The sequence below is a fragment of the Globicephala melas genome, chromosome 19 (assembly GCF_963455315.2).
Source record: "Globicephala melas chromosome 19, mGloMel1.2, whole genome shotgun sequence".
NCBI lineage: Eukaryota > Metazoa > Chordata > Mammalia > Artiodactyla > Delphinidae > Globicephala > Globicephala melas.
In genome coordinates this window covers 2,793,858-2,811,202 of record NC_083332.1, presented here as the reverse complement: position 1 = coordinate 2,811,202, position 17,345 = coordinate 2,793,858, and the positions used below count along the sequence as shown (strand labels likewise).

The following is a 17,345-nucleotide window of genomic DNA, read 5'->3' as shown; positions in this document are numbered from 1 at the left end:
TGTGAATATCTTCATGTCTGAAATGGTTTACTTTTCTCTTGCATTTGAATGGAAGATATCACCCAGCAGAGATGTCGAGGTCAGCAACTCTCCACTCTAAATTGTTTGCAGATTCTTTCTTTGTGCTGCTAACTTATATTCAGAGTTGTCAGAAAGGATTCTCACAAATGGATTCTTATCCTCTTGTAGACAAAAAACGATATTCAGTGCATTTTTGGGAACGTGAGTGATTATTCAATATTAAATCATTACATAATTTGAATATCACCCCTTCTTGTTGGTAAACTGCTTACATTTCTAGGAGTCTAGACCTACACTGTCTAAAATAGTAGCCACTAGTCACATGTGGTAACTGAGTACTGCCATGTGTCCAGTGAGACTGAGGAACTGAATTTTTAATTTTCATTAATGCAAACTTTGACTTTAAAACTGATACTCAATTCAGTTTTTAGAAGGTTTATGTATGTATTAAATAACGAGTATGAGAGTTTACTTTTTCCAATGTGTATTTTATAAAATCTAAATAGAGATCAAGTATTTCCAATGACAATTTACCTTCTGAAATAAGATATTCTGTAAGTATAAAATACACAGTGGATTCTGAAGACAATATTAAAAAAAGTAAAATATTTCATTGATTTTTAAAAAAAATATTGTTTACATGTTGAATTGGTGTTTTAGATAGACTAAGTTAAATAATATAATATTAAAATGAATTTCCCCTGTTTGCTTAAATTCTTTAATGTGGTTACTCAAAAATTTAAAATTACAAACATGGCTCACATTATATTGGACAGTACTCCTCTAGACTCAGGACTTTCCTTATTTTTGAAATTATGAAAGTTAAATATCACGTGATCTTTTATCTTTCATTTTCCTTAACACTCGGCAAGGTCTTTTATTCTGAAGATGCAAGTCTTCAAATCTGGAAAGCTTTCTTCCATGAATTATTCCTTCCCTCTATTCCCTCTGGGTTTTTTTTGTTTGTTTGTTTGTTTGTTTGGAACGTCAATGAGATGGATGTTGGAATTTCTGGAACTATTAACATTTTTCATCACTTCTCTTTGCACTGAGGCTGAGTTGGCCACAATGCTCTTTGAAACGTACTTCCGTGACCCATCGTTGAGATGGCTGTTCAGAGTTCTTTCTGTCTAGGACCACAGTATGTAAGCTGGTGTGCCCTTGGATTTGTCTTTTCCTGCCCTCATTTTGAAATTTTGAATTTATTTTTCCAGGCGCAGCTCTCTGCTTTCCATCTTTCAGGGATTCATCAAAACTTTCATGTACCAAAGACGTATCTTTAGGCTTTTGATTTCTTTTTTTTTTTAAAGTCTTCAAAAGTTAGTTAGGCTAGACCAGAAACTGTTTTCCTTCAAGGAATGTTCAGTATGACATGGGCTTTTGAACTTTAGATAGACTGCCCCATGAGAACACAAGGTCAATAGTCAATGCTTCTCAGAAGTGCCCGCAATACACAGTAGGGACACAAGGTCAGAAATACCCTGATTTTTCCTTGCCTGGCCACACTGATAATCCTCAAAGCTTTTGTATGATTTTAGGTAGTTAGAATGCTCCCTGACATCTGATTTAGCATAAACCACATTTTTAGTTGCTAGCACTGAATTCACATACATGATTTCGGAATGTTGAGAAAGGATGGGGTGCCTTCCCCAAGTGAAGCTGGAAAGATAGGTTTTAAACAAGAAATGCATGATATCCATCATTTTGAGCCCCTTTACACTGCTCAGATTTAACTCCATAATGACATCATTCTTCCCCAGGTATCACTTAGTCCTTGTTTTTGAGGATCCTGCCCCCACTGCACCCCACTGGAGAAGTCCAAGCTCCACAATCCTGTGACGAGATGGCTGAATCTTTTTTTTCTGACTTTGGTTTGCTGTGGTACCTGGAGGAGCTCAAAAAGGAAGAGTTCTGGAAATTTAAGGAGCTGCTCAAGCAAGAATCTCTGAAATTCAAACTCAAGCCAATCCCGTGGACCGAGCTAAAGAAGGCTTCACGAGAAAATCTGTCACAGCTGTTGAGCAAGCATTACCCAGGAAAACTGGCATGGGATGTGACCCTGAGTCTCTTTCTACTGATCAACCGGGGAGATCTCTGGACGAAGGCTCGGGACGAGATCAGACGTAAGTGTCGTGAAAGGGATGCAGTGCAGGGACCCTTGGGGGAAGGTTGGTTTACTGGGAGCTCCTAATAATGAAGGTCACATTGTTATTGTGTTAGTGGCCATGCCTCCATCAGTTGAGAATGTGTCTAGGTCAGTAGGACGCTTGGAAATAGTAGAAGAATTGCAAGCCAACTCTGGTCATTCATGGGCCAGTGATGGACTGTGGATGAGTAGTGTTCTGAGACAAATCGTTCATCCCCATTTTTCTGTTCCAAGGTGAGTCAATGCTATTCCAGGAGATGACCTGGGACTTAGTGTCTGCACAACCAGGACTGCTGAGATGGAATTCCATGATGGTTATTGTCCATCCTTTTTTTAAAAATTTATGCAAACATTTTTTTATTGGAGTATAGTTGATTTACAATGTTGTGTTAGTTTCTCCTGTACAGCAAAGTGAATCAGTAATATATACACATATCCCCTCTTTTTTAGATTGCTTCCCCATGTAGGTCACATCCTTCTGACCAGACCTGCACAAGAGACTGGGCAGAGTCCTAAGATGAGGAAATCATTATAGAGAACATATGCCCCTGGTGCTATAGGAAGAACTTTTTATGCATAATGTCTTTTCATTCTTACCACGACTCTGAGGTTTACAAGTGAAAAAGATGCAGGTCAAACGGTGTCTCCTCATGTTAGATGACTTTTCCAAAAGGGACAGAGCTGACCCAAACCAGTTATTTTTGGCTCACTGATTGCTTGATATCCTCCTCTGGGTGGATACACCGTTTTGTCTCCCCTCAGAAAATAAGATGAGTTGAGTTGTAAATCCTGGCAAATAAAAGTGACAAAATAGGAGACAAATCACCCATTAAAGTTTTTTTCTCTTTAAATATGTTCTTAGTTATTCTTGAGTGTTTCACCTCAAACTGGAGTTCATGACCACAGAAGCTCTCCTGGCATTTCTCTATATTTTATATTTCTGCTCTCCAGATTCTCTCTCTCATGTGTTTTCATGGCTTTATTATGATTTTTTTAAATTGAAGTATAGTTGATTTATAATGTTGTGTTAGTTTCAGGTGTACAGCAAAGTGATTCAGTCATTCATATATATATATATATATATACGTACATACACATATATATATATTCTTTTTCGTATTCTTTTCTCTTATAGGTTATTACAAAATATTGAGTATAGTTTCCAGTACTATACAGTAGGTCCTTGCTGGGTATTTATTTTATACATAGCAGTGTGTATATGTTAACCCCAAACTCCTAATTTATCCCTCCCCCTCCCTGAAATCACCCATTTTTATAAACAAATCTTCCTCTGTCCCAGAGAGAGAAAGGCTCCCTAATTTCCAAGACTCTTTTCCTAGTCACACATACTTAAACAAAACTAGCAATGCCCTTTGCTCAGAAGACATGCAGAAAGGCCTCACCTACCGTAGTTCATATTTCTTCAATGCAGGGTATGGTCCTTGTCTATGTTTGTAATTTGTTTATCTCCCCTAGTGCGTAGCCTTGAACATGGAAGGTACATGATAAGGGCAGGTTGAAAGAATGACGGTTCAAGGGTGCATTTCTGAAATTAAATTGCAATCAGCATGGTCTTAACAGAAATAGTCTAGACTTTATGATTTCAAGTCAGACAACTGAGACAAACACCTGACCCAAATATCTGTTCATTAACCAAATTAGCCAAGTAACATAAACTCTCAACACTTTTCTGTAAAGTAGGCATAGAATGAATCTTAATGGGTTGTTGAAGAGATGGAAGATGAAGTACCAGTGACAACTTTCTCAGCCCCGATTCCTGGGTGGCCCTCAGGAAATAAATAGTAGTGCTTATGAATTCTTGACTGGGGGGGCTAACACCCCTCTTCTAGTTTGAAACGTAATCCCCAAGTATTCACACTTTCTGTAGCCTGTAGCTCTGACGTGGGCTTCCAATCTTGATCAGGTGTTTCCACGGACATGAATTCAGATAGATTTTGGTCTTAACAAAACTGAGTTCAGGAGCCTGGTCCCATGTGGGCATATACATCAGTCTTTGCATGTGTGTCTGAGTAAATCTGTAGAGGTCAATCTGAGTCCCAAGGATGGAGTGTATTTTTTTTTAATAAGGGCTTTGAGTTACTGTTTATTTTCATGGCCAAGCATGTGCATACATGCATATGTTTATTTTATTTTATTTTTTAAATTTATTTAAATGTATTTAATTTTTGGCTGCGTTGGGTCTCCGTTGCTGCGTGCGGGCTTTTCTCTAGTCGCGGCGAGCGAGGGCTACTCTTCATCGCGGTGCGCGGGCTTCTCATTGCGGTGGCTTCTCTTGTTGTGGAGCACGGGTTCTAGGCACATGGGCTTCAGTAGTTGCGGCACGCGGGCTCAGTAGTTGTGGCGCATGGGCTTAGTTGCTGTGTGGCATGTGGGATCTTCCCGGACCAGGGATTGAACCCGTGTCCCCTGCAATGGCAGGTGGATTCTTAACCACTGTGCCACCAGGGAAGCCCTGGAGTGCATTTTTTAATTGTCTTCTATTCTGTCCCCGTTAACTCAGATAAGCTAAACCCATATAGAAACCACATGAAGAAAAAATTCCGAGACATATGGGAAAAGGAGACCTGCCTTGAAGTTCCTGAGGATTTCTACAAAGAAACCACAAAGGATGAATATGAACAACTGAATGCTGTCTACCTTACTGCAGACAAGCCTGGAAATCCCTCACCCACTGTGATCTTGCAAGGTCCTGAAGGAGTTGGAAAAACAACGCTTTTGAGAAAAGTGATGCTGGAATGGGCGGAGGGAAACCTGTGGAGGGACAGGTTCTCATTTGTCTTCTTCCTCAAAGGCAGTGAAATGAACAGTATTACAGACACGAGCCTAGTGGAGCTCATCTCCAGGGACTGGCCTGAGTCTTCAGAGCCCATCGAAGACATTTTTTCCCAGCCAGAGAGAATCCTGTTCATCCTGGATGGCTTGGAGGAACTGAAATTTGACCTGACGCTTGACGCTGACCTGTGCGGCGACTGGGAGAAGCAACGGCCAACGCAGATTGTCCTGAGCAGTTTGCTGCACAAACAGATGCTCCCAGAATCCTCTCTGCTTATCGCCCTAGGAAAGATGGGTATGAAAAAAAATTATTTCTTGTTGTGTCAGACAAAATGCATATGTCTCCCAGGATTCTCTGAACGCCAAAGGAAGCTGTATTTCTCCCATTACTTCCGTGAGAAGAATAAATCCTCCAGAGCCTTCAGTTTTGTGAGAGAGAAGAGACCGCTGTTTGTCTTGTGCAAAAGCCCGTTTGTTTGCTGGTTGGTTTGCACTTGCTTGAAGTGGCAGCTGGAGAAAGGCGAAGACCTGGAGGTTGCCTCCGAAAGCATCACTTGTTTGTATGTGTCCTTCTTGACAAATGTATTCAAAGCAGCAAGTGGGAACTGTCCACCTAAGCAGAACAGAACCCGACTACAAAGCCTGTGTACCTTGGCTGCAGAGGGAATGTGGACTCGCACGTTTCTGTTTTGCCCTGGGGATCTCAGGAGGAATGGGGTGTCTGAATCCGACACCTCGATGTGGGTGGACGTGAGACTTCTTCAGAGGAGCGGCAACTGCTTGACCTTCATCCACACGTGTGTCCAAGAATTTTGTGCCGCCCTGTTCTATCTGTTCAAACGACCCAAGGACCGGCCTCACCCAGTCATTGGAAAGGTGACCCAGTTTGTCACAGCAGCCATGAGCGAAGCCTGCTCCCATTTGTCCTGGATGGGGCTGTTCCTGTTTGCATTTTCAACTGAAAAAATAACAAACATGCTGGAGACATCTTTTGGTTTTCCACTGTCCACAGACATAAAGCAGGAAGTAACTCAAAGCCTTGAAACTTTAAGTCAGTGTGACCCCGGTAAGATGGTGGTGAGTTTCCAGGAATTGTTCAATTGTTTGTTTGAGACCCAGGACCAAGAATTTGTAATCCAAGTGATGAATTTCTTCAAAGAAATTGACATTTACATTGGTACCATTGAAGAACTGACAGTATCTGCGTTCTGTCTGAAACATTGCCAGAGTTTGCAGAAATTTCACCTGTGTATAGAAAATGTCTTTTCAGATGAATCTGGATCCATCTCCAAGTGAGTCCATCTATTAATTCTCTCCCTCTAACCTACACACACACCATATTTATATTTAGCTTGCTCCAACCCCCAAGGGGTATTTCATAAATCACTGTATTTTTGTACTTAAAAACATGGCTTTTGTAGTCAGAAAGACGTTGACTTGAGTTCTCGTACTGCCATTTGCTAGCCGTGTGGCCATGAACTGTGTTTCTTAAGTATTTCTGTCTGTATCATCAGGGGTAAATGTCTTCATAGGGCCAATGTCAAGTTGAAAGGTAAGCAGTTTTTATTGTTGCCGGGACTATGCTGCTTTTTTCCCCTTCCCGTAGCATTTTAGCATATCCTGGTGAATCCACTGGGAAGGGACGCTCGGAAGCTTATGCCTAGTTTCCTCTGGATTTTGCCCATGTGTCTTTTCTCTTTGCTGATTTTAGCTTGTATTCTTTCATCAGGCTCAGGCTACCAGCTCACACTTCAGCTCTCAAATACATACCCCCTTTCATGGTCTTTTTTTTTTTTAATTAAAGTATAATTCCCTGGCGGTCCAGTGGTTAAGACTCCGTGCTTCCACTGCAGGGGCATGGGTTTGATCCCTGGTTGGCGAACTAAGATCCCACATGCTGCATGGCCTGGCCAAAGAGACAAAAAGTATAATTAACATACAACATTATTAGTTTCAGGTGTACTACATAATTTTCAATATTTGTATATACTGTGGAATGATCACCATAGTAAGTCTAGTTAACATCTGTCACCATACAGAGTTACAGAATTTTTTTTCCAGTGATGAAGACTTTTATATACACCCCAATGTTCCTAGCAGCCTTGTTTATAATAGCCAAGTTATGGAAGGAACCTAAGTGTCCATCAACAGATGAATGGATAACCAGATGTAATATTTATAGATATTGTCAGATATATGGAATATTACTCAGCCATAAAAAAGAATGAAATCTTGTCATTTGTGACAACATGGATGGATCTGGAGGGTATTAAGCTTAGTGAAGTAAGTCAGAGAGAGAAAGACAAACGCTGTACCTTTTCACTTACATGTGGAATCGATTCAAGACAAAACAAATGAGCAAACATAAGAAAACAAACAGTATAGATACAGAGAACAAACAGTTCCCACAGGGGAGAGGAGGATGGAGAGGGGGAGGGACAAAATAGGTAAAAGGGACAAAGAGGTATGAATTAGCCATTATGAAATAAAGAAGTCACACGGATGTAATCTACAATGCAGGGAAGAAGTCAGTATTTCATCCTAACGTTGTATAGCGTGTAACCTATAAAAATAGCAAAGCACTATGTTGTACACCTGACGTCCATATCATATTATAAATCGATTGTTGTTCAACAAACTGAAAAGAAGTCATGCAGAACAGCAAGACAGAGAGATCTACTCTCTCAGAAGCTTTCAAATATGCAATTTGGTATTATTAACTGTGGTCTTTACATCCCTGCGACTTATTTTACATCTACCTGTACAGTCATGTTTTTGGACACAGTTCCTCGTTTGCTGATGGGTCACCAAATATCAACCTTTGTCCACATAACAGTTGAGTGTTGTCACCCCAAAGAGGAGGAAACAGAGGCAGAATAATGTTGAATGCTTGCCCAGTGTCACATAACCCACAAGTGTTTCAGATGGGGCTTGATCCTGGTCGCCCTGGCCTCACGGCTCACTTCTTTGACCGCCATGCACGTTGACTCAGTGCATCTGACTGCTTCTCTCCCTGTTCAGGTTTGACTGTGACTGTCAGCTTTGAGGGCCTCTGGGAATGGTGTTCTCCTGTGTTGAAACTGTCTTTTTTTTGGTTTTTAACCTGCATTCTTTTTAAAATTTATTTTATTTTATTTTTTTGCGGTACGCGGGCCTCCCACTGCTGTGGCCTCTCCCATTGTGGACCACAGGCTCCGGACGCGCAGGCTCAGCGGCCATGGCTCATGGGCCCAGCCGCTCTGCGGCATGTGGGATCTTCCCGGACTGGGGCACGAACCCGCGTCCCCTGCGGACTCTCAACCACTGCGCCACCAGGGAAGCCCTGCATTCTTTTTTTTTTTTTAATTTATTTTGTATTGTATAGTTGATTAACAATGGTGTGTTAGTTTCAGGTGTACAGCAAAGTGATTCAATTATACATATACATGTATCTATTCTTTTTCAAATTCTTTTCCCATTTAGGTTATTACAGAATATTGAGCAGAATTCCCTGTGCTATGCAGTAGGTTCTTATTTGTTATCTATTTTATATATAGTAGTGTGTATATGTTAGTCCCAAACTCCTACTTTATCCCCTCCCCACCTTTCCCCTTTGGTGACCATAAGTTTGTTTTATAAGCCTGTTGAGTCTGTTTCTGTTTGTTTGTTTTTCTGTTTCTGTTTTGTAATAAGTTCATATGTGTTTTTCTGTTTCTGTTTTGTAATAAGTTCATATGTATCATTTTTTAAAGGTTCTGCATATAGATGATATCATATGATATTTGTCTTTCTTTGACTTACTTCACTTAGCATGATTATCTCTAGGTCTGTCCATGTGGCTGCAAATGGTATTATTTCATTCTTTTTTATGGCTGAGTAATATTCCATTGTATATATGGACCATATCTTTTTTTTTTTAATATGAACAGCTTTTTAAAAAATATTTATTTAGGCTGTGCCAGGTCTTAGTTGTGGCACGTGGGATCTTCATTGTGGCATGTTTACTTGTGGCATGCAGGATCTTTAGTTGCGGCCTGTGGGCTTCTTAGTTGCAGCATGTGGGGTCTTAGTTGCAGCATCAAACTCTTAGTTGTGGCATGCATGTGGGATCTAGTTCCTCGACCAGGGATCGAACCTGAGCGCCCTGCATTGGAGGTGCAGATTCTTAGCCACTGGGCCACCAGGGAAGTCCCTGGACCACATCTTCTTTATCCGTTCATCTGTCAATGGACATCTAGGTTGCTTCCACATCCTGGCTATTGTAAACATTGCTGCAATGAACACTGGGGTGCCTGTGTCCTTTTGAACCATGGTTTTCTCCAGATACATGCCCAGCAGTGGGATTGCTGGATCCCATGCTAGCTCTGTTCTTAGTTTTTTAAGGAACTAGTTGAATTGAGCCGCTGGAGAATCACGGTGTTTGTCTTCCTGTAGTACCATCGAGAAGCTCTCCCTCTGGCGGGATCTCTGCTCCGCATTTACTGCCAGCGAGAACTTCCAGATGTTAGATTTGGACAACTGTCAGTTCGACGAGGCCTCCCTGGCGATTCTCTGCAGGACGCTGGCTCAGCCTGTCTGTAAACTCCAGAAGTTCGTGTAAGTCGGATCTTCACCTATTCTTTAAGTCAATAGCAGGGTGGCATTCTTTCTACTCTGTCTTCTTTTGAAAACCCAAGCTACAATCCAGTGTTTCAAAAGAAAATGCTGAGTGCTTTCCTTGATTCAAATGTTTTACTCAGTGAGACACAAACTGTGGACAAACGGGGAGACTTTAAAACTGAATGTGGTCAAGAAGCTCAGTTCCCAGTAGCTACAGCTCAGGTTACAAAGCCTGGATGAGAAAGGACATTTTTTTTTCTGCTGTGAGTGGTCCCTAGAACTATACCTTCCTTCCCATGGCATCAGCTCACTTGTGCACAGCCAGTTAGCTGGGGAGTTGCAAGTTCATGCTGACTTGGAGAAATCTTAAGTTTGTTTAAGAAGCAGAATCGGCATTTTGAGGAAATCGGTTTTACCATTGTGTTACAAGACTGCGTGTGTTTTGGTGTAGGGATGTGTTTGAACTGTGGCCTCCGTTTCCATTTCTCTGTAACAAATGTTTTAACTATAGTGACGTGTACAATAAAACTTGCTTGGGGAACCTAAGAGGGAACAGTCCTGGTGGTTGGTGATGTTTGCTGGGATGATGATGGACTCAGAATAGATGTTTCCCAGGTAACGCAGGAGGAGGGTGCTGAGGACAGGTGGGAAAAGAGCCTGAGGTTCATAAAAGAGAAGAATAAGAAGAATAGCACAGAGAATAGGTAACGTGTATAGAACACTTCTTTGGCACAGAGATGGTTGCTTAATATTAACTTTCTCCTTTGTCTTTGAACCCTCATAACAATCTTGTCATCACCCTTTTACAAAACATGTACCAGAAGCACAGAGAAGCTCACAGTCCTTCTCTGATGTCCTGGTCCAAAGCGGGTTGGAAAAGAATGTCCAGACACAAGGCAGAATGTAAAGAAGACAGAATTTATTAGAGGGAAGTGTCACTACCAGAACAGCGGGCGGACTTCCCAGTAGTCTGGGAGAGTCGGGCCCGTACGTGTGCTATTGATCAGTTTTTATAGCCAGAAAACAAAGGAATGGTTGGAAGTGAAAATTTCGTTTACTGACTGGTCGAGGCACATATAGCTTCCTTCTATAGGGTGGGAGTGGGGCAGGCCAGATGCCTTTCCTTATTTGGGACAGGTCCTGTTGCCCAGGTGGGCGTCACCCAGGTGGGCTCAGGAATTTCATAACCATCGCAACAGGGTGGGGAGGGCGATTAAGAGTCCAGTAGGGGGTGTAACGCTGGAACTTTTTCAGACAGCGTCATGCTTTGTCCTTGAAGCACCATTGTCCTTGGAGCACCACATCTGATACTTTTTTTTTTTTTAGGGTAAAAAGAATGCTTTTTATTAAAGGTAGGTAGTCACGGAAAGGAGGCGTTTCTCTAGTGGAGAGACTGCATTTATGTACAGAAATACTTTTTTTTCTATGTAAATTTTTTAAATTTAATTTTTATTTTATATTTGAGTATAGTTGATTCACAGTGTTTTGTTAGTTTCAGGTGTACAGCAAAGTCATTCAGTTATACATACATTCTTTTTCAGATTCTTTTCCCACATAGATTATTACAGAATACTGAGTAGATTTCCCTGTGCTATACAGTAGGTCCTTGTTGGTTATCTATTTTATATATAGTAGTGTGTATATGTTAATCCCAAACTCCTAATTTATCCCTCCCTCCACCCCCTTTCCCCTTTGGTAGTAACCATAAGTTTGTTTTCGAAATCTGTGGGTCTGTTTCTGTTTTGTAAATAAGTTCATTTGTATCATTTTTTAAAGATTCCACATATATTTGTCTTTCTCTGTCTGACTTACTCAGTATGACTATCTCTAGGTCCATCCATGTTGCTGCAAAAGGCATTATTTTGTTCTTTTTTATTGCTGAGTAATATTCCATTGTATATATGTAACATCTTCTTCATCCATTCCTCTTTCAATTGACATTTTGGTTGCTTCCATGACCTGGCTATTGTAAATAGTGCTGCAATGAACATTGGGGTGCATGTGTCTTTTTGAATTATGGTTTTCTCTGGGTGTATGCCCAGTAGTGGGATTGCTGGGTCATATGGTAGCTCTATTTTTAGTTTTTTAAGGAACCTCCATACTGTTCTCCATAATGGCTGCACCAATTTACATTCCCACCAACAGTGCAGGAGGGTTCCTTTTTCTCCACAGCCTCTCCAGCATTTATTGTTTGTAGATTTTTTGATGATGGCCATTCTGACTGGTGTAAGGTGATACCTCATTGTAGTTTTTTTTTTTATAAATTCATTTATTTATGTATTTACCTTTGGCTGTGTTGGGTCTTCGTTTCCATGTGAGGGCCCTCCCCAGCTGTGGCGAGCGGGGGCCACTCTTCATCGCGGTGCGCTGGCCTCTCACCATCGCGGCCTCTCTCGTTGTGGAGCACAGGCTCCAGACGCGCAGGCTCAGCGGTTGTGGCTCACAGGCCCAGTTGCTCCACGGCATGCGGGATCCTCCCAGACAAGGGCTCGAACCCGCGTCCCCTGCACCGGCAGGCAGACTCTCAAACCACTGCTCCACCAGGGAAGCCTCCTCATTGTAGTTTTGATTTGCATTTCTCTAATACTTAGTGATGTTGAGCATCTTTTCATGTGTTTCTTGGCCATCTGTATGCCTTCTTTGGAGAAATGTCTATTTAGATCTTCCGCCCATTTTTTGATTGGGTGGTTTGTTTTTCTGATATTGAGCTGTACAGCTATTTGTATATTTTGCAGATTAATCCTTTGTTGGTTGCTTCGTTTACAAATATTTTCTCCCATTCTGAGGGTTGTCTTTTTGTTTATGGTTTCCTTTTCTGGGCAAAAGCTTTCAAGTTTAATTAGATCCCATTTGTTTATTTGTGTTTTCATTACTCTAGGAGGTGGAGATATTTTTTTAAAATAATAAATTATGCCTTGAAGTCTTTTTCATGATTTCCCATCATTAGGAAAATATTCAGAATCTGAGCTTTTCCCTTCCTTCTCTCTGGTTTATCCTTCACCTGCTTCCCCGTCGTATGCTGTGGTCCATGGAACTTAACTTTCTTTCAAACCCCTGACCGAGCTCATTCCTGACTCAGAATGTTTGTTCCAGCTGCTCTCCTTTCCGGTCAGTCTTTCCCTAGACTTTCACCAGGCAAGCTCTTCCAGATGCCTTCTCTGACCACCCTTCCCCCCAGTTAAGCAGCCTGGACCCCCAGCCCAGCCACTCTAGAACCTCATCCTATGTTTGATTTCAGTATCAGTTATGAAATTGCCACTCTTCTGTTGTAATTGCCTCCAAGCAGAAGGTAAGCTCTGGGTTCTGGGTCCTGGACTGTCATATTCGTGTCTGTATACACCCAGCACCCTGGCATCTAGTTGGAACTTAAGTATTTGTCCAGTGAAGAGAATGAACAGGTAGTTTGGCGTGATTGCAGAGATTAAGGATTGCTCTTTGAAGTGAGAAGATCTTGAGTTAGTAAGTAGCTCTTTGACCTGGAGCACCCTTGAGATGCCTTGCCTTTCTTTTGCTGCCTACTTCCCACCTTGTACCATCTATCGCCCGTGTAGATACCATGTGGTATCAGGTTGTTACTGACAAGTGTGTGCCTCTTTTAGACACATTTGCCAATTTCTTAGCTTATTCTTGCTTCTGTGACTCATTGTTTCCAGTTGAATTCATTGTTCATCCTATGTCACTATACCAAGAGCTTTTCCAAGAGTCTCTACCGGAAGCAAATTTGAGTCAAAAGTTTGAGTAAACTTGAGTCTAAAACCATCTCCCTTGCAACTGTATCCTTTAATGATGAGAATACATGTTGAATATTAAACCTTTTTTCCCTTGTTTCTTTGAATTCTATTGATTTTTTCTTAAATTCAGCCTTTTTTTGAACATCTTTATTGGAGTATAATTGCTTTACAATGTTGTGTTAGTTTCTGCTCTATAACAAGGTGCATCAGCTATATGTATACATATATCCCCATATCGCTCCCTCTTGCATCTCCCTCCCACCCTCTCTATCCTACCCCTCTAGGTGGTCACAAAGCACCAAGCTGATCTCCCCGTGCAATGCAGCCGCTTCCTACTATCAGCTCTTTTAAAAAAACAATTTTTTTGGGGGGGGGGGCACACCATGTGGCTTGTGGGATTTTAGTTCCCCAACCAGGGATAGAACCCAGGCCCTCGTCAGTGAAAGCACAGAGTCCTAACCACTGGACCGCCAGGGAATTTCCTTAAATTCAGCTTTGCAGATGTAGATTTTTTCCCAGTTTTTATCAAGGTGTAATTGACATAGAACATTGCATTCATTTTAGGGGTAATTGACATAGAATTGTATTCATTTTAGGTGTAATTGACATAGAACATTGTATTCATTTTAGGTGTAATTGACATAGAACATGGTGTACATTTTAGGGGTAATTGACATAGAACATTGTATTCATTTTAGGGGTAATTGACATAGAACGTTGTATTCATTTTAGGGGTGCAATGTGATGATTTGATACATGTACATATTGCAGTGATCACCACAAGAAGTTTATTTAGTTAACATGTATTACCCTACATGTGTAGTTACAATTTTTTTTTTCTTGGGATGAGAACTTCTTTTTTTTTTTTTTTTTTTTGCTGTGCGCGGGCCTCTCAATGTTGTGGCCTCTCCCGTTGCGTAGCACAGGCTCCGGACGCGCAGGCTCAGCGGCCATGGCTCACGGGCCCAGCCGCTCCGCGGCATGTAAGATCTTCCCGGACTGGGGCACAGAACCCGTGTCCCCTGCATCGGCAGGCGGACTCTCAACCACTGCGCCACCAGGGAAGCCCGGGATGAGAACTTTTAAGATCTACTCTCTTAGGAACTTTCAAATATATAATACAGTGTTGTTAACAATAGTCACCATTAGACCCCCAGGACTTATTTATCTTATAACTGGAAGTTTATAACTTTTGACCACTTTCTACCATTTCATCCTCCCAACCCACAATCTCTGGCAACCACCCAATATTTGTGTTTAGTGTTTTTCTAAGACCCCATATAGAAGTGAGATCATATAGTGTCTTTCTCTGAATTATTTCACTCGCAGATGTAGAGATTGATCATTTCCATTTTTCAGTTATAGATCATCTTCTAAAAAAACTCCTCGGTTTTGGTAGTGCTTAGGTTTCTTGTTTATCCCTAATAGTCTACAAATTTCAATATTATGGATCCCTGTGGGAATTTTGTTTAACCTAATTTCTGGCTCTCACTGGGGCCCTTTCAATCTTAGAACTGACAAATGATTAATAAAGAAAATAATTTGGGGGAGGGCTTGTGCTTAGGTTTAGGAAAACGATCAGGATTGCTCATCTCTGCTACAGTAGGGAGGTAAAACTTGAAACCATCCCTTTTAACATCAACAAGATAAACTTAAGATTTTTATAGAGTTAGGACACAAAATGTGAAGAAAAGATTAGCAAGCTTATAAAATATTTTTATATCAATGATTATTCATTGTGTCAGGTTTTTACACTAACCATTGTTTGATTCACTTACTCCATCAAGGTAAGAGCTCTTTAAATCTCAGGCAAAGAGATTAAATGTCCACTTAGCTCTCACGATAGCACTCACCATGTCCCGCAACTATTACAGGTATTTCACAGTATTAGCTCATTATATGCCTTTAATTACTTAATGAGGTGGTCAGTCTCAGTACCTCCTGGTACACACTAGAAAACCACAACCTGGGAGGATTCAGAAACATGCCCAAGGTCACACAGATGGCAAGAGGTGGAGCCAGGAGTTGAACCCATCAGCCTGGCTCCAAGGTTGCATGGTTCTCAGTTCACCAACATTATAAGTTGCTGATGGTTGAGATTCTGCTCTTCTTGCTTTTTTTTTTTTTAAATTTTTATTGGCATATAGTTGATTTACAGTGTTGTATTAGTTTCAGGTGTACAGCAAAGTTAATCAGTTATATATATACATATATCCACTGTTTTTTTAGATTCTTTTCCCATATAGGCCATTGCAGAGCATTGAGTAGAGTTCCCTGTGCCAGACAGTAGGTCCTTATTAGTTATCTGTTTTATATACAGTAGTATGTGTGTGTGTGTCAGTCCCAATCTTCCCATTTATCCCTCCCCTTCTTACCCCCCTTTTTGCGCTGTTAACTTTTTCCTTAACTCTAAGGAAAGCAAAAAAACCCCAACAAACTGCGTTACTGTCAACACTTCCATTTTAGTCTGTCTCCTTTCCAAGAGGTTGCTGATCTGCACGGATGATGTAGATGGTGACAGTTATTGATTAGATGTTCACCCTTGTGATTGTTTTCCCACCGTCTGTCTGCTGACTCAACGCTTACTGCCGGCCTGGTGTCGGAGTCCACTGCAGCTGCCCGGCCTGTGAATCACGGTGTGTTCAGTGGCAAGGTGGCTCAGAGGACCTGCTGACGCCCCCATTTCTCACAGGTGTCACCGGCATATCAAGGGCCTTCCCTGTCTTTCCATGGTAGCACTTCTCCTTGTTCACTGGGCCAGCCTGTCTTATCCTGACAGTACTAACCCCCTCCCTCAAATCCCTACGAGTCCCACCCTGCTGTCCTGGGCTGCATCCATCTCTGGGCAGGAAGTGCCTTGGGTATTGTTCATACGTTTAGGGCATCACTCTGCCGGGAATTCCCACAAGTCTTCCAGGCTGTTGTGTCCCTCACACCTGTCTTTTATTTCTGGCCAATGCATAATTCACATTTTAGTGCTTGAACATGGCAGAATATTTACTTTGTTATTTCTCAAAGTTGATTAGGAGGGGAGAAGTCAGGGTACACTTAAGTCATGACACCGAGAGCCACGCTGTGTGGCATGTATTTTAAATCATATATAAATTTTTAAAAAGTATATATATATTATACATTTAATATATGTTATTAAAAAATCAAAACCTAGGACTTCCCTGGCAGTCTAGGGGTTAAGACTTCTTCCAGTGCAGGGGGTGCGGGTGCAGGTTCCATCCCTGGTCAGGGAGCAAAGATCCCACATGCCTCATGGCCAAAAAAACAAAACATAAAAAAGAAGGAATACTGTAACAAATGTGGGATAGGGAGGGTGGGAGGGAGGGAGACGCAAGAGGGAAGAGATATGGGAACATATGTTTATATATAACTGATTCACTTTGTTCTAAAGCAGAAACTAACACACCATTGTAAAGCAATTATACTTCAATAAAGATGTTAAAATAATAATAATAAACAACCTACTAAACAAATGGGTGAAAAAATATATAAGTAAATCAATAAAGTAAGTGCAAATAAAAGATAATGAAAAAAAATGATCCACATCCAAAAAAAATCTTAAAAAAAAACCCCTAAAAAATCAAAGCCTGATCATGTTCCAGGAACTATAATAAATCATGATTTCTTAACCATCATGACCCTCTCTACTTGTTTCATGAAGAAACTCCACCATTAAGTTAATTTGCCCAACCTTGCAAAATATCCAGGGGAAAAGCAAATATTCTAATGTGGTTTTCTCTATCTCAGGAGCCTGAGTCTTGAACCATGACCTGTTGGGTTGGTTACAAATTTCGTTTGGGTGTTCCTGTAACATCTTACAGAAAACCTGAACGAACTTTTTGGCTGACCCAATGTATTGTCTCCTTTGTATTTATTTTATTTTTTATTTTAACTTTTAAAAATTGTCTCCTTTAAAAAGAAATCCGTTTTTTTTAAACTCAGAAATTTTATTTCAGTACGAATTTCAATAGTAGATCATATGTTCAATATAAATTCAACCCAAGTTGTTACTTTCTATTTTTAGCTACTAGTAATTCTATTTATTTATTTTTTAAAATTTGTAT

General features: G+C 40.9%; 1 protein-coding gene across 1 annotated transcript in view; it reads left to right on the top strand.

Moving 5' to 3' along the window:
• The first annotated feature begins 1,864 nt into the window (after positions 1-1,864).
• The window catches only part of NLRP9 (NLR family pyrin domain containing 9), a 63,091-nt gene continuing 47,610 nt past the window's right edge, over positions 1,865-17,345 (top strand). The window contains 3 exon segments of the mRNA XM_070044337.1: positions 1,865-2,144; positions 4,689-6,252; positions 9,374-9,535. Coding sequence (XP_069900438.1) covers positions 1,865-2,144; positions 4,689-6,252; positions 9,374-9,535 — 2,006 coding nt within the window.